Genomic DNA, 20604 nt, shown 5'->3' on the forward strand with positions numbered 1-20604 from the left:
CTGGTCTGATTTCAGTTAGGAAGCTGCTTCCAGAGCCTAATCCAGAGTAGTCCTCTGGAAGAGGGAAGGCATTTCAGGTCCTGCTACCTCTTCACTGAAAAAGGTTAGGCTTTAAAGGGAGGATCATGTTGATTTGCCTGGAAGCAGGATTGAAAAATGGTCCCTTTTCTTCAGTGTGCTTTGCATAATAACTGGACTGCGGTAAACCCACCAGTACCTGCCTCTCCATGTAAGATAAGTGTGTACTGAGTTCCAAAAACCAGATTGGGGAGAGTGCCAGGAATCTTCTAGTGCAATTGTGTATCCCTGATTGTGACCAGAACACTGGGTTCTGGCCTTCTGCACTCCAACCCTGCAGTTAGGAATTGAGCAGACTATTCTCGTCTCTTAGAAAAAAATGTGAAGCCTTAGACCTGACCCAGAACTTACATCACGATTTCCTAGGTTTGGGGGTCCTTTTGTCCTTGAAGGAGCTGGTAATCTGGAACAGGTTAGGTTCTCCTCTCCTTGGACTGCCGACCTCAGGGAACAGGTCAGGCACTGCTCCCCGCCCTTTGCTCCCATCCCTGTGCGGTCGTGCTGCCCTCACGGCCCTGAGCCACCGAGGGCTCAAGCGTGCTCAGCTTCCGCCTTTCCAGCCCTTAATTTTGAATCCTTGCATTTTCCTGATATCTGAGCTTAAATTCAGTGAGTAGTGCCCTCTACAACCTTTGCGGTACCCTCACTCATCTTTCTAGCTTCTCCCAGGACAGCCTCTACTCCAAAACAAATGGGAATGTGTTCAGTACTGCTTTCTGGAACAGACGCAGATGCTCTTTCTTACAATTATACTCTGGAGCTCCGGCAGAGGACACACTGGGGAGCCCGAATCAGTCTGTTCTTCTCTAGAGCTGGCTTTACCTGTCAGCATTTTTACTGGTACAGAATGTACTCCCAATGTACACTTTTTTTAATTTGTGAAAGAGGAAAGAGTAGTCATCATAAGAACTTTGCTTAGCATGCTTATGGATAACTGCCTATATTCCACGGGTATAAACACATAAAAAACAACCAACAGAGAATAATGCAAGACAGAAATGTAGAAAGTGATTTTATGCATGCTCACTTTCTTACGAAAACCTGTTATTTCTCATGGAAATTGAAATCTGGAGATTTTCTGAAAAGCAAGTTTTTCCAAAGCCCCCAGTTTATTTGCCTTCCTCCCTGAACTCATTCTACACTAGAATTTTAGTCTTTCTTAAAAGAAGATAGAAGAGGGTAGAATTTACTTAACCGACTGTCTGAATCAGTTCTGCACAGTAGGTTTTGAGCCTTTATCCTCAGGAAAAATATGTCTGTTGGTTCAGAATGCATTTATCAATATCTTCAAAATGCCCCTTAGCCAGATTTAATTGAATTATGTCAGAAACAAATCTCTGCTTGTCAGGTCAATATTAACTAAATGTGTGGCCCTGAATTTATTCCTTGTTTCCTACATCAGGTTTTCCTAGATCTGCAGATACAGTTGTTCAGCTACAGTCTTCCAGAGAAGATCAATTGTGGTATGGGGACATGTGGCGGCACCCCATTGGTAGTGACCTTGTGAAGACCTGTAGTTGAATATAAAATCAAAACGAAATCTTCCTAATGATGCCCTATCTTAATTCTTTTAGGAATCATGAGGAGAGGCTGCTGACCAGAGGCAAAATTCAGTGTACTTGTGAAAACAACAACTTTGACACTTTGGGACATTTTGGGGCCCTAATCACATGAAAAGAGCTAGACAGTGCTTCCTTTTTATTTATATATGGCGGTGAGCTTTCTGCTAATGATGACTCAGGGGTACATTTTCCAGGTCCTGAAAGGTATATCACTTGGTTTACTCCTTTTTCTAAAGCCTGAGTTTCAATCCACGTGATTATGTTAAATCCTATTCAGAGATTGCACGGGTGGCGTGTACAACTACGGTTCTCTATATTTTTAGTTGTCCTGTTTTGCAAAAGACCATCAACACCGAATGCCTATAGGTGGAAAGCCCAGTCTGGGTTTTGTGACATTTACATGGGAATTGCCAACCTCACAGGAAGTCCAAATGAGCTATTGCCCATGATTTTCACAAGTATGTGAGAGCGTTTTGTTAACTAAGACATTCCCATTTAGTTGGAAGCAATGGCTCATGTAAATTTTTATGCACTTCCTCTAATTGAATTGTATGATACAAGGACCGTTAACCACCATCAGAATTTTGAGGGAAGAGACAACTCCAGTTGTTGAAGGGGACAGGAGATATTTCCAGAGGAAATAAAATGTGAACTGGATCTGTAAGGAATTGATTAGATTTAAGTAGGCACAAGGCCTTACTTTAAGACATAGTAAATGGTGTCCTCAAACAACACCCTTCATTTAAAGCAACCTTTCAGCCACCTGTCCCACTGGGGTAAAAAATAAATGCAGTGACCAATTAGCATGAGTATCTGATATACTGAAAATTTCAGTTACTTAGTGTAAATTAAATGAATACATCAGCATTGTAAATTACTGGTTTATTTCATGCAAACTTTTAATAGTATAACTCATTGAAATTAAATGCTATTGGGGCAATGAAAAAACCAAGTGGCTGACTTGAAAGTCATGGTCCTGCATTCTACTCATCAATGTATGACACCTCATTAGGCCTGAGTCAGCAGCAAGCTGGATTCCATACCCTTTTCCCCTCTAAAAATAAGAAATGGTATGAAAGGCAGTAAGAAGGCAAACTCCGTGTATGATGTTCTTTTTTTTTTTTTTAAAGATTTTATTTATTTATTTGAGAGAGAGAGAATGAGAGAGAGAGAGAGAGCATGAGAGGGGGAGGGTCAGAGGGAGAAGCAGACTCCTCGCTGAGCAGGGAGCCCAGACTCCACCCAGGGACTCCAGGATCATGACCTGAGCCGAAGGCAGCTGCTTAACCAACTGAGCCACCCAGGCGCTCCCGTGTATGATGTTCTTAAGGGATACTGAATTAGTTCACATAACTGCTCCTTTTTGCTCTTCTAATCAATATTTTACTGCTAAAGGGTAAGGTTTGGGTTTGGTTGAGGGAGGAGAGGTGACAGGTGAAGGGTTTAGTTGGAGAAAGTTCTTGTGATAAATTCTTCCCGCCTCTATGCCCACCAAGAGGAGCGGGAACCACCCTGTCCCCAGGTTGAATTTGAAAAGCACATACGAGTTATTATTGGAGTATTTAAGGTCTTTGGAATATTCAGCCTCATCTCTTCTCTCTGTGGAGGTGGATTAAGTTTGCACATCAAGAAGGCAGTGCAGTTACAGGTCACCTCGGGCTGGGGTGAGGGTGAGCAGAGAAGCTACCATCTTGCTGCTTTTCCCCAGACTTTAAATAGTGGCGTTTCCCCAGACTGTTCTCGGCAAAAGCCTCTCTTCATTCTCCAAGAGCATCACCTAAAAATACACTGATGCCTCCCAGTTCTGGTCCAACCTGTTGCCTCAGCCTCAAATCCACATTTCTGCCTGCTCGTTGGGTAGAACCACCTGGATCTCCCATAGGAACCTCAAACTCAACAGACCCCAGATCAAACCGTTATCTGTCTTCCTTCACCCCTTTAAAATGTCTTTTTGGGGGGCGCCTGGCTGGCTCAGTTAGTGGAGCACGTGACTCTTGGTCATGGGGTTTTGAGTTTGAGCCCCACGTTAGGTGTAGAGATTACTTAAAAATAAGACCTTTAAAAAATAAAACAAAGTAAAATAAAAAATAAAATAAATAAAATAAAATAAAATAAAATGTTTTATTAGCTAAGAGCCTGGCTCTGGACAGTGACCATCCTAGTTTCACTATTTATTCCCTAGGGCTGTTGCTGAACTGCCCAATATCTCATTTTCCTCATCTATAAAATGAGAATAGGGCATTCAGAGGGTTAATGTGCAGATTTAATGCAATAACCCTACACAAAGAACTTAGATCAGTGGCTGACCCAGGGCAGGCATTCAATATATCTTAGCCATTTTTATTATTCATTCCCTTATCAAATATTGATTGAGCTCCTGTGGTGTATCGGACACTACTTCTGACTTAAGCTTTCCAAATGAGACACTGTCAAAACTCCAAGCATCCCCACTGAACTGTCTTCCTTTCAGGAAAGGGCTGGCATCCCGTCCATGTTTTAATCTCAATGCTAGTTAATGAAGGTAGCACTGAATTTGCCTGAATTAATCTCTAAAATTAAACTGTGTCCTCTAAATAATTCACACTTTCTTAGTAAACAGGGAATACAGTATCTCTTAAAAGGCCAGGAGAAGACCAGTAAGATTAAAAAACAACCTCCGAAACCTACTCTGATCTCAAGAAGGTGAGGTCTAATTGTTGAACCAAAGGAAAGTGCCATTTTTGAGTTGACATGTCGGCGAGATTGGCCATCTCATGGTTTAACCGGATGGTTGGCAGGGTATCTGGCATACGGCAGTTATCCCCCAAAGCAGAAAGAATTCCCAGACCTATTTCCAGAATGCAGGGAGTACTCTATAATACACTAAGGAAAATGTATCTCAGGCAAATCTTATTTTTAAAAAGTAGGGATTTAGACTATGTAAGCTCCTAGAACAACCTGAGAAGCATTGAGGGGCAGTGGCAAGAGTAGAGATCAGGAGTCAGATGGGCTAGACTGAAAACCCAATTTAACAGTTTTTTTTATCCCTATCTGTAAAAAAAAAGAATAATAATAACAGTCTTTGTGATACACTGAGGTAATGTGCAAGTAAAAAGATTTCATAAACCATGAAGTGCATCACAAACGAAAGGTGGTGCGGTTAGTAGTTCAGCACCTGTTCCCAAATAGAACTGTCTGCAGTAGGCATAGGAACTGCCTTGGCAGTCGTACAAAAAAACAACAGTTGCTCACTAGGACAGGTCACTGTTCACCCCCAAGGCCCATCTTTTTTTTTTTTAAAGATAGTGGGGGGCACAGAACTGTCACCGGAGCTCCTTTGGGTCCCCCCATTCTGTGAGATGAGGAAATTCTGATTTTTTATGCCATACAAGTGACAGGTTCTCACAGGCTCATGGGTAGGAGGTTCTCCCCTTGGCTGCTGGACTCCTCGAATCTTAAAGGCAGAAGGCATTTCTTTCTTGTGCATGAGGAGCATAAGTATTTTTCTTTGTCTATAACACGTTTTATTTAGGGAACAGGGCATTGGGACCTCCCACCTTGGCTGTGGCCCAGGAGACCCGGTTCATAGATTTGGAATGCCATCCTCAAGGTTTCAGTGCACAAACCCAGAGGAAGGTGCTCTGTAATGGTAAAGTACTAGACAGGTGTGGATCTCTGTTTTTGATGACAGCTGGAGTTGGCTCCCCTGAGAGGTAATACATACCCCTTTGCTAGGTGTTACCCACCCCCCCATCTGTAACCTTCTAAAATCTGTACCTTGTCGATGAAACAACTTTCAGGTTGTCTTCTTGCCCTTAGCAGGGGCCCACATTGGTGTTGCTGTTTCTCCTTGGGAGCCAGATCTTCATCAACATCGTCCATAGTATTTCTTTCTACTTCTTTCAGCTAGGAGATAAAATAGGGAAAAAGAAAAAAGAGACAACTTTCTTCCACTGTCTCCCACTTCTAACCCTTGGTAGCCTGGATTCTCATTCCTCTACCTTGAGGCCTTTAGAAAAGGGGGAGAGAGTAGAGGGAAGAGGAGACCCGAGGAGAATGGGATTAAGGAGAATGACCCTGTAAAGAGGATTGAGAAAGAGGGTACAATGAGAACCCTGCAAAAGGGATGAGACCTGTTGCTGCCTGGCATCCCATTCCCCCACCAGGTCTGTGCCCAGTGTGAGCAGTCCCCCAGCCGTTGGAACAGGAGGGCATGTGAAATGCAAGATGAGCCTCCTCTGCCACCAGGAGCAAGGCCTGCCTGCCTGTCGCCAAGGCTCAGTCTGCATCTGTGTGCAGGGAACATGGTTAGGAGGAGGAGAAAGCCTCGGCGGTCCAGGCGGTTTGGGTTATTTGCTTATCTAGGTGTCTAATGGTCAGGGAAACATAGAGTAGAAGACAGCACAGAACCCAGGAGGAGGATGGGGTGGAAGGACTGGCAAACACATGAAAAACTAAACCAAATGGCAACAAGAAAGAAAAAGAGTTAAGTCCAGGAAATGTAGAGAAAAATCTGTATAGACTCAGGTTCTGTAATAACTAAATTCTGTGCTACAGAAAAGATGTCAAAGGTAAAATCTTCAAAAAGCTGTCTAATTCCCAAGCAATGATCAACTTATTTAAATTAAAAAAATCATTTATGAAATGTCCTGAACTTATTTATAATGGAATTCAAGTTCTTGTTCTCTTAAAAAAACACACACTGAACATTTGGAGAGCAATGTGACATGCAGGAACACACATCAGAGAGGTAACACAAGCAGAAACAAACAAGCTTATTCCCAACAGGGAAGAAACGCCATTTCCAGGAAAATCAGGGAAAGGTGGGAGAGAACTGGGCTCTAATAGTGCAGCTGAAACAAAGAGGGAGGGAGTCTCGGGGTGCGAGTGGGAGGCGGGCGTGCCTGCCGAGCGGCACGGGAGTCAGCGGGCCCTGGCTGCCCAGTGGCTCCCCCAGGCTGCGTGCTCACCTCTTACAATGGAGAGTCCTAAGCATCACAACTTGAAAACCTTTCTTTTGCACAAAGGTGGGTCGGGAAGGTGGATGAGGCTGACAGCTATGTGAGCTGACAAAAGTGAAGGATGAACGAGTTGATTTTGAGGTGTGAGGGCCCCTGGGGAATCAGACTCCTTCCAGCGTTAGGAGTTTGGCTTCCCTGGGGAGGGAAGCCAGGTAGGCTTCTGGTGATGGCTGGCTTTCTGTGGTCTGTGGTGACACTGTGGGACCCTGTAATCAGGAGGTACCGAGCCTCCCAGCACCTCTGTTTCTCTGAGGGCACCTCAGTGGCAGGAGCGGGGAGCTGAGCTGTCTAGCCTGCCTCCTGGGCATGTTCTCCCTCCTGAGGGGATTTCTTTCTCTTTCCAGGCAACGAGGGGGAGGCTTCTGTTAGGACAGGCTCCTGCACTCTCCTGCATCCGCCCCTGAACCCTCATGCTGGGGCATCTGGGAAAGATGTGGCTGCTTGTGGCCTCGAAGAAGCACTGTGACCACATGGGCACCTTTTGTCTCTTTCTGTTTTTCTTGCTTAGAAATGATGGGATGGGATAGAGGGAACACAGGGAGAACCAATAGAGGCTGCTGGGAACGGGTTTCTCTGCTACTTGGAGGCTTCCTGACTTGCTCTTCCCTTGCCTCCCTCTGGGAAGGGAGAGCCTAGGAGCTGTCTTCCCACCAGGCCCGGTTGGAGCCGGGGTTAGTTGTAAGGGATAGAGAAGGACAGAAGATTCACAAGAATTTTGCTGATGCAGGCGTCTCCTCTCCTTCCATACCAGCTCTGTTTCTCCTCAAACTTCCCCCATCTCTTAGCATATTTGCTTTGTGTTATTATGTGGATTCCTGCAGAAAGGAGGCCTGGATATTCTTCCAAATGAAAAGCTGTTATTAAAAGCTATAGGCAGACCCATTGGTAAATAATTTTTTAGTTCCTGCACTGAGTACCTTTCATTTCTTGATTTCATCTATTTAGCTAAACTTTACCCTGGGGAGTGTTTTTTGGATGTGGGGGTTGGAGGCGAGAGGTTTCCTTTTCGAAAATCCACTTGGGTGAGGAGGTATAGTTGGAGAACTCATTGCTTTTATTTTTTCTTTCCTTCCTTCCTCCCTCCCTGCTTCCCTCCTTCCCTTCTTTCTTTTCCCCCTCCAACGAAAACAGACTTTAACATCAAGACTTTCTGTGCTTGTGGACTTTTCTTGATCTCCCACCTCTTACTTTTAGCTAAATAATCCCAGTCCTTCCCCTCAAGCTTTCCCTTTCTGATTCTACAATCTTCTTTAACCCTCTCTAAGTTTCTGCTTCTTCACATTGGAAGTTTTTCTAGTGCTGAATGACTATATCAAATTCTGTGTCCATAAAGAATCCATTCTGGTTTTCACCTGGGGAAGGGGCAGGAGGAGCGAGTGGGTGAAGACTGGGCAGCCGTAGGAGCTGGGGCAGCAAGGGGTGGAGGTAGGCGGGCACCGAGCCCTTGGCCCTGACTCTCCACCCCGGTCACTGGTGCATCTATATCAGTGATTCAGGATCCCCCTCATCTTCATCCTTCCGTACTGAATAGATATCGAGGCTTTCTTCATTCTTTGATTTCCATTTCTAGATTATGTGTGCAAAGTGTTCATTTTCCAGGAGAAGGAAGTTGTGGAAATCAAGTTCTGGATTGTGATCATCCGTGGAAATGGAAATGAAATGTTTATTCTCAAGACATACCAAGCGTTTGCCCTCTTACAGGCGATCTAAAAGGGTTCAGCATCACTAGCGTTTTCATGAAGGGCTTCTCCCATCTCTTAGTGCTTCTCGAACTTTGGCTCTGGCATTCTCTCCCTTGAGCTGGGCTGTTTCATTAAGCAGCTGCCTGTCTGGGCTGGGACCGTTGGGGGTCTTGCTCTGGCCCCAGCCGTGATGGCATCACGTCCTACGCCGCTGTGTTCTGGCATGATGTGTGGGATACGTGTGGGAAAGAAGGGTCAGCTGCATGCAGGAGAGAAGGTTCTGAGTTTTATGCAGACTGGTGATGGCTGTGCCTCAGGAGTGGATGTGTCATTGAATTCAGTCATGTCATCCTCTTCAAAAACCAGGAAAGAGCCTGTGTGTGTGCATGTCTGTGTGTTTAGATGGATATTAAGCTCTGTGGGGTCTCTTCTCCAACCAATTATATACCTAGAAAATAACATTTTGCTTTCAGAGATTTGAGAGTCATCTGGATTAGAGTACACCATAAACCACTGAAACAGCCCAATCCTAAAAGACACATAGATTGAAATAATGTCAGACTTGGAATAACTGAAAAAAAAAAAAAAAAAAAGTCCCAGCAATAACAGAAAAATACAGGCTTATTTGAGTCTCAAAGATAGCCTTTGGGAGCGTACAGACAGAGGTCTCATTGTCTGCAAGGACCCTGCTGCTTCAGGGGTTCCCCCGGACCATCCTCTTTTGAATCTAAGGTGGAACAGACTTCTTTTTTTGTCACACAACAGTCCCTGCCCCACTCACCCCAGGATTGAGCCTTCACAATTACACTGAGTTTTGTGGGGAAGCTGTCAAAAGACTTTTTCTTATCAAAGCAGTCAGAGTGACACAATCATTCCATCTCAAGCCCCTCCTTTTTGCTTCCCTCTGACCAGTGCTGAGTGGAGTTACCTATTCATCGGGGCTGCCTAATGGTTTCGCTGTGAGCGGTTTCTGGAGAATGCAGACTATAATGGGAGAGAGAAAGGCTGCAACCGGGTTGTCTTTCTTTCCTGGGAACTTCTTTTCTGAAGCAACTGAATGAGGCCTTTGCAGGCGAGGGTGGTGGCCTCCCCTTCAGAATGCCTGGCCTGTTTCCCAGTGTGAAACATTCCCCAAATATGCAACTTTGCAAGCGTCCCAGCCGCCAGAGCCCAGAGCCGCCTGCGGGCCCGGAGAGCTGGCATTCCCCCCGGGGTGCCGGGGCGGGGGCGCCCCTGCGCTTGCCAGATGCCAGGACGCCCCAGCCCCTAGTTACATCGTCCAGGGAAAGAATCTGTCCAACAGCCTGGCTGTGACAAGAGCTTGAAGCTTCTCTCTCTCTCTTTAAATCTCCTCCTTCATTTAAATCCAATCCTATAAAAAGGCTTTTGTTGAAGGAGCGGCCATGGCATCGTGGTGCACGGCTGTGTCACCGCTCTCAGTGTGTCCAAAGATGGACAGAAGGAACATCGTTCGTTGAATTCCTGAGCAAACAGGTCTGAAAGTTGACTTGGAGGGAGGAGAGGTATACGGCAGTGGTCACGTGGCATTTGTCGTGTCTGCAAGGGATGAAGCCAAAGAGGAAGGGAGTTTCTCGTGGATGGTAAGAAGCCCCCCGCCAGGGAGTGCCTGGGTGGCACTGTCCTTGCTACATGTCTAGGGAAGGGCCTGCTTGGGCAGGCAGAGCTCGGGCTGCACTGGGCTGGTTGCTTAGAGGTGCATTTGGAAGCTGGGGTTAGCAGGGTCTGGCGCTGCGTCGATCACGTGGGGAAGGAAAGGGCTCTGATTCCTTTACCACCTCTTGCGGAGGGAGCCACTTGCGCCTACCTTGCTCAAGTCTGCTTTTGTGGGTTCCTACAGCATAGAGCCGGGACTGCAGTCAGACCTTGGCATGAGCTTTGTGTGTTGAAAACAGTCACACCCAAAGTACCATCAAGGAAATGACCATTCATTTCTCCTTGGCTTAAGCTTTTGCTCCATTTCGTCTCAACTTAGTGCTAGTGAACCTCCCGAACAGTCTTTGTTTCAAGGAGGCCACTGGCGAAAGGACCGAGAAAGGGGATGGTTTCCTGTGTTTTGCTGATTGTCATTTTATCATTTACTTACTCAGTTTGATGCTCTTTTGCTTTAGCTTTAAATGCATACGGTTGTCAAAAGCAAAACCAACCATGCCAAAAAACAATGCCCAACAAAGTATAGATTTTGGTATTCATATAAATAAACGTTCTCTCTCGTGGCTTAGTTGAATTATTTTTCTGGAAGCTCAGTCCTTTGTTGGCTTAAGCTCTGTGACATTGTTCTGTTTTGGAGTTTCTTCATTTTCAGGCATTTGGAGTAAATTCTTAATTTCACCTTCTATTGTGTGGGTTTTCTGCCACCTTTGACTTCTTTTGCTTTTTGCCCATATTTTTGTAATGCTTTCTGGCTTCTTCTTTGAGCACATCCCTGCTGCTATGCCTTTGGATTTTTCCCTAGCTCTCCCTTGGCATTGATTGTCTGCCATGCCCATTTTTCCAAACCCTAGTCCCAGCAACTAGCCCTGCAGAGCAATGTAGCTGGGGGCTATGGAGCCAGGTGCACAGGGTCCAAGTCCTGACTCGAACACTCCCTAGTTGTGTGACCTTGAGCTAGTTAGTTCCCTTTTGCAGACTTCATTGTCCTCCACAGTAAGAGAGGACAACACAGTACCTCTGTCATAGAGCTCTTTAGGAGATTCAATGACTTCATACTGCTGAGGTGCTCAGAACAGTGCCTGACATCATTATAGTTTAGTGTGGGCTTCTTCCATTTCTGATATAGGGTAAATATTAGCTCTTGGGAAAGATCAGACAATGGAGGAGAATGGGCTTGATGATGTGGTGGTGGTATTTCAGCATATTGTTTCTGTGGTACTTCTGGTCCTTCCTGATATAAAGGGAAAAAGCCCTGTGTCCCCTAGACTAGTTCTTTTTTTTTTTTAATGTATTTTTTAAAAGATTTTATTCATTTGAGACAAAGAGACACACAGAGAGAGAGAGAGACAGAGAGAGAGCATGAGCAGGGAGAAAGGCAGAGGGAGAGGGAGAAGCAGGCTCCCTGCTGAGCCAGGAGCCTGATGTGGGGCTTGATCCCAGGACCCTGGGATCATGACCTGGGCCGAAGGCAGACGCTTAACCATCTGAGCCACCCAGGCGCCCCCCCTAGACTGGTTCTTGAGATAAAATTCACATATACAGTTCATTCATCGAGAGTGTATTGTTCAACAGTTTGGGGTATACTATACTATTAATCTTGTTTAAATTATGGTAAAATATATACAAAACACAAAATTTGCCATTTTAACCCTTTTTAAATGTACAGTTCAGTGGTACTAGTTGCATTTATAATGTTATACAACATGACCTCTATCTCTACAACTTTTCCTTCACCCCCAACAGGAAGTCTGCCCAGTAAGTAGTAACATCCCAGCCCCTCTCCCTCGGCCTCTGGTAACCTCTGATCTGCTCTCTGACTCTATGAATGAGCCTATTCTAGATATTTCATGTCAGTGGAGTCATACAGTATGTGTTCTTTGGTGTAGGCTTATTTCACTCAGCATCCTTTTTTCAAGGTTCACACGTGTTGTTGCACGTATCAGAACTCCATTCCTTTTTATGCCCGGGGAATATTCCATTGTGTGGCTATACCCTATTTTGTTTATCCCGTCATCCATCGGTGGATATTTGGGTTGTCTCCTCCTTTTAGCTATTGTAGTAATGCTATGGTGGACCTTGGCTTACAAGCATCTGGTCAAGTCCCTGCTTTCAATCTACCGAGGAGTGGAAGTGCTAGGCCATATAGTAATTCTGTTTTAGCTTTTTGAAGAACTGGCAGCTATTTTCCTGGAAAGGTCATTCTGTCCTCTGGTATTCCTCTCCTCAGATCCTGTTCCATTTTTGTCTTGTCGCCCAAGTTTCCCTGTACTTCCAAGCAGCAGACATATTCTTGTCCCCTCTGACCACGTGTCTCCCCTCCACGCGTCTGGGAAACAGCCCACTTCTCTCTTCCCCCTGAACTGGCCGAGCATATCTTGCCCACTCTGGCCCCTCATGCACCCAGTCATTTTTCGTCTAATTGTCCAAGGAAGGGGAGTTTACGTAGGTCATCCACAGGCCTCAGTCTACTTCGTCTGGGGGTGATTTCAGCCACTCAGATGCCCCTAAAACGTTTTACTTGAAGGTGTGGGAAATCAGGGATGTGGAGTCAAAGGCCCTGCAGGATTGCAGCCCTCCTTAGACACGCTCCTTCGCCCCCACAACACCTTGCTTTTTTTTCTACATCAACTTCGCTTGTCTTTACGGGCAATTTGGCCACTCTGTCCGGCGGGAGAGTTGTTCTCCACTCTTCATTTGCTCACAGCTTCTCCACTTTTCTCTGAGCAAGTGAATTAATTAACAAATACTCCAGCAGACTGTAAGCCCGCCTCAGACAGCCATTCTGGTTGTTGGGTAATTGTTAGCCAGGCTTTCTGGATGTCATTCATTTCACAATCAAGCTCCTAATTAATCTCAGCACCATTCTCACCAGAAGAAAGGCTGATGCGGGGAAACATCCCCGATTACCATGAGAAAGGAAATGTCAAGAGCCCCGTTGAGTTTTCCTGGCATCCACCCCTCGTCTCAGATGAAAACTGCCATTAACGCGCGCAGAGAGGCCGCCTGGTGAGCAGGCCTGAAAACTCGCGCACTGTGAGAGCATGAGGAGCCCCGGACACCCGGACCCCGCTCCGGGAGGAACCTGCAGGCTCTGCGCTCTCGTTTCACAACACCGATTGTGTTTCCCAAGATAGCGTGGAGAACCCCCATGCTGTGTGCCCATCAGGGCGGGGGAGCTCTGCTGTCCCTGAAGCCAGTGGGCCAGTGTCAGTCGGGAAAAGCTAAAGGTCTCCCTTTTTTGTCTGTGTTTTTGTGTCCACAGGACAAAAGATCCTTCATCACCGAAGTGACGTTTTAGAAACAGTGGTCCTGATCAACCCCTCAGATGAAGCAGTCAGCACTGAGGTAAGCATCTGGCCCCGCGGTGTCACACAGTGGACGGAGACCGCCTGACTGGGAGGGCAGGGGCAGGCCTGGTGGGGCAGGAGAAGGACACGGAGAGAGAAGTTCTGGATCCAGGGACACACCCTTACCTCCAGTCAGCGGCCGGTTCTCTACCTCAGTGCCACCCCAGACTGCCCTTCCCGGTAAGGACAAAGTGGAAGATGCTAGGCAGAACTGTGATTGATATTTTATACAGGCAAGGGAATCTGAAATCTTGGGTATTTATGGAGGGTATGCTGCTGGGTGGTGTCTGGCTGGGATGTAGCAGGGGAAATAGACTACAAGCCCTCAGGCCAGGACATTTAGGACACAAATTTGGAGAAAAATGGGATCGTAGAGGCAAGCTCCCTTCAGAGCCATTTGGCTTACCCCCTGTAATCCCCACTGAAAGGCAGGCTAGCCTGGCGATCAAGAGCATGGCCTTGGGTCCCAGACTCCATGGATTCTGCCACTTTTTAGCTGGTAGCCTGGGGCAAATTATTTATGGTCTTTTTGTCCCCATTTCTACCTTTGTGACATGGAGATCACAACAGTGCTTCCTAATGTGATTAGAAGTGTCAAATGCTTAAAACAGCACATAGCGTGGAACCACTGAAATATAAATGTTGGTTGTTCTTATTAATATTATTATTACTGTCATTTGAAATTATTGCCAAAAAAGAATAACTGGGTATTTTAGAGACTACAGTTAGATAAGAGCTTGGCTGAAGCCAAGAATCCCTGGCCCCCCAGGCAGGAGGAATTGCTGTAGCTCCGTTTTCCTCTTCTTTTATTGCAGGTTAGCACCTTTGAGATTGAGTGCTTCTTGGACATTAACGTTGCCACAGTCCCTGGGGGGCCTTCATTATCTACAACATCTCCTCTGCGCATGCTTTGAGCCTCTTTCTAAAATTGAGATACAATTCACATACCATAAAATCCATCTTTTAAAGTGTGTAATTCATTGGTTTTTAGTATATGCACAAAGTTGTGTGCCTATCATCACTCTCTGTTCCAAAACATGTCCACCACCCTTAAAAACCCCAAGCCGTTAGCCAATGCTCCCCATTCCTCCCAGTTGCTGGCAACTTCTAATCTACCTTTTGCCTCTGTGGATTTGCCTATTCTGAGTATTTTGGATAACAGAATCATACTCTAGGTGGTTTTTGTGTCTGGCTTAGTTCACTCAGCATGATGTTTTCAAGAGTCATCCACCCTGTAGCATGCATCAGTACTTCATTCCTTTTTTATGACTGAATACTATTCCATTGTGTGGATGCACCACAGTTTGTTTATCCATTCATCAGTTGATGGACACTGGGTCGCTTCCACTTTTTGGCAGTCATTGTGTAGCCTGTTGTGATCCCACTTCCATCTGCCCCAGATCAGCAGGACCTCTTTGACAATCCATGAAGCCACAAGGCTGAGGCAAATGGGGGGCTAGCAGTCTCACTGTGATTAACAGAATCGGGAAGTAAAGACAACTTGAAATGGAAAAGGAAAAATAAAGAATTTCCTGAAGGAATCCAGGCTTGCTTGTGGAGCAGAAGGGGCTGGAACAATTATTTCGGTCTATGTGTGTTTCCTTGATTAGAGCTCGAGGTTCTTGGGGGCCATGCGTCATGTCCTGTTTACTTTTGTATCCCTCCCTTGGTGTCTAGCATGATGCCTGGCAGTGAATTTGTGCTGAACTAAACTGTGCTCAGAACGAATACCTTGGTGCTTAGAGCAGTGTTTCTGCTGAAGGACAGGCTGGCTTCCTGCCACTTAAAGAACAGAGAGTTCTTTCGTGAAAACCATTTACAATTCTATTTAAAAGATTCCCACTTGGGAAAAAAAAAAGAAAAAGATTCCCATTTGGGGCAGCCTTTTGTTTCTGTTCAATGTCAGGCACCTTGCTGATCCCACTGGAGACGGCGTTTGGAGCTGAGCAATTGCTGGATGGATGGCTTGGAAGGAAAGGGGTCCTGTAAGGGAGGGGCTGACTAGGGACCCTCGTTGGAAACCTGTGCTTCCTGAGGCAGCAGTCAGGGGAGCTGGACTGTACTTGGTGACTCAGCCTGTGAGACATCCCTAAGTCTCACAGAGCGTGCGTTGCTGGCAGACACAGCTGTGGAGACTGCTGTGCAAAAGACAAGGGGACTAGGGGGAGAAGGTCAATCACCACTACTGGTTTGGCTGTCTCGAACATGGAAGATGGCATTCATGGGCCAGTTGACCAGATGACCACACAGTTGTTGGCTCTGTCTACCTCCCCGGGGGAAATGAATGAGTTTGGTTGGTGATGGGTGTCAAGCCCTACAAGGGCCAGCCCTGTCCTGCGAGTGGGATGGCAGGCAGTGTTGCACGTGGCTCATGTTCTGCCCCCTGTGCTTTGTTTCAGGTGCGCTTGATGATCACGGACGCTGCCCGACACAAGCTGCTCGTGCTGACCGGGCAGTGCTTTGAAAATACCGGAGAGCTCATTCTCCAGTCCGGCTCTTTCTCCTTCCAGAACTTCATAGAGATTTTCACTGATCAAGAGGTGGGCTCCTGTCTGGAAATAGCTAAGCTTTACAGCTGCTTGGTTATGGTTGTAGCCTGAGGCTCCACTTTGAAAGCATGGGATGGGGTTAGGGGAAGGGGAGGGAATGTCACACCTCCTTTGAAATAAGCACAACTGCACGATCCAACATACTGTAGTTCTACGACTCATCACCAAAAGAATTCGGGGCAGCCATCTATAATGAACTTGAACCATTCTTGTTGTGCCGGAGATGGAGGTAGAGGGGGACTGGAACGGTCAATATTTTAGAGATGGCAAAAATAATGGAGAGACTTGAAATGACAGAGCCCAGAAGAAAACCCAGGTGTCCTCTTTTCTGAAAGAGTACTCCAACGATGTCTTGGTCTTTTGGTAGGATTGAACTGCCCTGATCTCTTTCAGTATTTGTTTGTTTGTTTGTTTGTTTTTTAAGATTTTTATTTATTTTTTGGCAGAGAGAGAGAGACAGTGAGAGCGGGAACACAAGCAGGGGGAGTGGGAGAGGGAGAAGCAGGCTTTCTGCCAAGCAAGGAACCCGATGCAGGACTCGATCCCAGGACCCTGGGATCATGACCTGAGCCGAAGGCAGACGCTAAACGGCTGAGCCACCCAGGCGCCCCTCTTTCAGTATTTGTACTTACTTTTCCTGGTCTAATTATTTCTGACTGCTCTTACTGTTAATGCCTGGTCCTGATGTTTGAACTTGGGCTGCTTGAACAGCCCAACAAAGAGAAGGCTCAAGAAAGGGCGGCAGGTAGGAAAATGGAACACATCCATGCCCCCCAGAAAAAATGGTTAAAGTAGCTGGATTGAATCTGGGTCATTACTATTTCTAATGAATATATCTTATTCACTGACGATACATGTGAGGTGTTGAATATCATATGACATTAGTGGTATTTGGTAAAATCAGATTGAAGAGTCTAATTTGGTTATTTCTGCTTGAGAATCTATCCTGGCTGAGAAAATTCCCTTTCCAAAACAGCATGCCTCTTTCATTTTGTTTATTTGTTTAGTAGTTAGACTATTCAGGGCCATCAGCTTGGCGGGTTGGGGCCTGCCCACGGCGGATTACAGGTTTCTACATGGAGGGGTTGAGGGATGCGTGCATAGGAGGAGTCTCCACGTCCACTTGAAGCCCTGAGAACTTCCTGAGTTGGTGGCCTCTCAGCCTCCCGAGTGGCAAAGGGCCATCTGTCTTTCTGCATTTAAGCTTCCTTAGCCCTGGGCTTCACAGAGAGGTCTCTATACCTGTCATCGCTGGCGAGAGCTGTAAATAAACCTCCCAGCTTTGTTTGGCTTGCGTGGAGGCTTTGGGAAAACTCTGGCTAGGTGACTTAACAGTGTTTCACTCTCCACCCACTGGGGGGAATAAAAAACAGGGAAAAGAAACATTTCACTTAGCGTTTAAAGCCCCCACTTTTAGAAGGTGTGATATCAGCTGGGTCCTGAGGCAGATAGCCCTGGCTCCCCACAGCAGGAAGGGGCCCCAGGGTGCACTCACAGCGGGTACCATCTTTACCACTTCAAAACGAATGAAGGCTTTTGTCCCTCTTTCTCCAGAGTTTGTCATCTGCCTACCTCCAGGGTTACAAGAGTTCAGCCTGCATGATTGGGAATCACTGGACTAGACCAATGGTCACCAGCCTTTTAGAGCCATGATTGCCTACTGTGGTCTTGGAAAAAGGGTTTGAATACAGAATGACTCAGTAACAAAGGGACCTTAAAGGTCATTGGTGTTTAGTTTTGTTCCTTTTATCCAGTCCTTGATATATGCTAGACACTCCAGGGAAACCAGAAACACCATTTAGGAAAGATAAAATGATGCATTTTTTAAAATAAAAATAGATAAAAATAAGTGGACTGGGAAGTACAATTACCAACACATTTTGAGCTTCAGGTTGTGGGAGTCTTAGTCATTGGAGGTCAACTACATAACCAGAACTTAACAGATAGAAGAGTCATCTGGCTAACCCATTCCTTCCTGAAATCTGAGGATGGTGAAATCACATCTCCTGGGACAGTTTTCAGTCTCTCTGTTAGAAAGTTTTTCCTTCTTTGTCTCATTGTATCTTTAAGGAAGGAATGTGCTCCCTTTCCCACTTGATGATATCTCAGACACCCTTCACCAACACTGCCAGTTGTGTTTTTCCTTCAGATTAATTATTTTCAGTTCTGCACACTGTTCTTTGTAAAAGAAGATAGTAAAAGTTCCTTACGTTCTCTGGTCACTTTCCTTTAAACCTGTTGGCAGGAAAGGGATGACATGGGTATGGCAGAAAGTGAGAAGCTGTCTTGGTCATGTTTTAGTGCCTTGGTGTTATCAGACAATTAGGTACATGAGTCAAGGGCTCAAGGAACCAAGAGCTGGGCTGGAAACATGTGGGAGCAGATGAAGTGATCTAGAGAGAGAAGTGTATTGAAGAGCAAGGGGCTCAGGTCTAGCATTTAGAGGTTATGTCCAAGGACAAGGAGCCAGCAATTTCAGTTTGTCTGTTTGGTTTTGGTCTAGTTTCTTTAAAATGTCATGACTCATATGGGATACCATACTCCAGGAGTCACTAACCAGGTTAGGACTTCTAACCTGACTTCTGTAGTTTTTAATACAATCTTCTATTAAGAAAGTCTAAAAGTAACTTTTGACCATCAACATCCATAATTAAATGTCAGTGGGGAGGGGATGCAGGCTTTGAGGAGTGCTATAATTTACAAAAATTGGGGGCTCACTTTAAGAAAAAGAAAATAAAATTATCAGTACACAGTTAAGTACAGGGCTCTGGGAGGGGACCATGCCAGTGAGGAGCCTTGAAGTTTAAGCTTCTTTAGCTTTATGATAAATCCATTTGCCTGTCAACTAAAATCCCTGAGTCTTTTCCATGAATACTGTTGTTAAGCCACATCTCCCAATCCTTTGCTTTATCCCACTGGTTTATTGGACCTTACATTTATCCCTTTAGTATGCCATCCTGTTAAGAGTTGATTTAGCCATCATCATCCCAATGTCAAGAGCTTTCGTGAATGTTTTAATTCTGCCATCCCACGTTTTGCTCTGCCTCCCATTTTCATGCCACCGACAGAGTTGATAAGCATGTCTTTACCATTTTTATCCAAGTCAGTGCTCCACAGGACATAAATGGGCCCTGAGGCATTCCATCACAGACTTCCGTCCAGGATGACACTAAGCAACAGGATTTATATGACTGGCTACGAATCCACCTCATTCTGCTATCACACTGTTCAGAGATCTTATTAAACGTCTTGCTAAAACCCAGAGATACACTGTCCACTGTATTTCCGCATCAGTCAAGCAACTAACCTAATCAAAAAAGGAAATCTAGTTAGAGCAGGCTGTGGTTTAGGAAGTCAAATCTTATTTCATTATCTGCAGTAAAGTCATTTATTTCCCATATCTTCCTTCCTCTTCCAGTATGCCTGCATTTAATTAGAATTTTAACATTTTTAACAAAAAAGACTATCTTTGCCCCAAGCAATATTTCTTCCAGTCGTGTCTCTCATCTGTATTCGTAAGAACAAGGGAAGGGTAGCAATCAGTGTGCTTGAGAAGTATTCGCAGGCTCATGGTCACTTCCAAAGCAGCCACTCCAGGAGGACAGTACATATTGAATTGGCCAAGTTTAATGAACATTTCTGGAGCTGATGATGTATTAGGGAAACACACATAACGATACAGAGACACAGAGGGTGTGTTTCCTCCTATTCAGGAACTTTTATAGACAATGGTCTATACTAAGTACCATTTACTATGAGGATAATTTCCAAACTCTTTTAGAGGAAGACTCTGTTTCCAAGTCTGAGATGTACTCACAAGTTTCCTTGCCACTGCTAACATTGTTGGCTCCTCCTCATTGCTCTCATCTGTGCGTTGCATAAGCACAGATGGAGTGGGTGCTCTTCAGACTTGGTCTTTGGCCTGAGGCACTCACTCCAGCGTGCGTGTTGGTGCGCGGGTCTGGAAGCTGGCCCGGGGAACTGGGGGGTTGGGGATGCAGGGGCTTTTTTCCCCACTGTGTAGCTCCAAGACTGTGGCGATCATGCCTCCTATTCCCTCTCTCCTTCGTGAAGGCCTCTCTGTAGCTCTGCTCTCTGCATTCCTGCCTCATCATGCCCAGTACGCTGCGGCTTCTGCAGAGACCAGATTTTCCCTTTCTGAAAGAAACCTGTGTGGTGCTGACTTTTTTCTCTGCTTTCCCTTGTACTCCATAGTTTTCTATTCACCGGGCTCTCTGCTGGTTTTCAGTACCCTTGACTTCCTTAAAATTCTGTGCAAACTTGCTTTCTTTTGGGGTCACATTTCCTTTATTTCATAGAAACTTCCCAGCTGGAAGTGACAAGATGCAAAGTAGGGAGGTATTCCTCAAGTTCTTTTTTTTTTTTTTAACCTTCTCCTTGAACTTGGTGATTCAATCCCCTCTACACACAGCTGGCTCATACCCTTAGTTGCCACAGCCCTCAGGGTGGAATTTTAAAAATTGAAATGAACTAAACTTAATTTTGAAATTTCACTATTAAAGACTCAGCATTTTGAGTTTTCCTAGATTTCTCCTCTAAAGTGTATTATAAAGCATAAATAGTGTGTATTCACTTGGTGTGAAAATGAGGATGGAGAGAGCCCTAATTGTGCTATAGTAATGCTGATGAGGGCCTATGCTAATTATTGGACGACAGACCCTATTTGGTGCTCCTGTTTGCTTTGGTCAGCAGAT

At 45.5% G+C, this 20604-nt stretch overlaps 1 protein-coding gene across 2 annotated transcripts in view; it reads left to right on the forward strand.

Annotated features, from left to right (window-relative positions):
• The window catches only part of MAP1B (microtubule associated protein 1B), a 92759-nt gene that overhangs the window by 55207 nt on the left and 16948 nt on the right, over window positions 1-20604 (forward strand). Inside the window, exons 1-3 of one of the 2 annotated variants that reach the window (XM_035014610.1) lie at window positions 9059-9923; window positions 13256-13338; window positions 15740-15880. In XM_035014610.1, the coding sequence (XP_034870501.1) occupies window positions 15749-15880 (132 nt within the window). In that variant the 5' untranslated portion in view covers window positions 9059-9923; window positions 13256-13338; window positions 15740-15748. Of the gene's footprint in view, window positions 1-9058; window positions 9924-13255; window positions 13339-15739; window positions 15881-20604 lie in introns of those variants that run through there. The other variant, XM_035014609.1, reaches the window with a different exon arrangement.

Source organism: Mirounga leonina, unplaced genomic scaffold (assembly GCF_011800145.1).
Source record: "Mirounga leonina isolate KUSES-001 unplaced genomic scaffold, KU_Mleo_1.0 Mir_168, whole genome shotgun sequence".
In the NCBI taxonomy this organism is placed as follows: Eukaryota; Metazoa; Chordata; class Mammalia; order Carnivora; family Phocidae; genus Mirounga; species Mirounga leonina.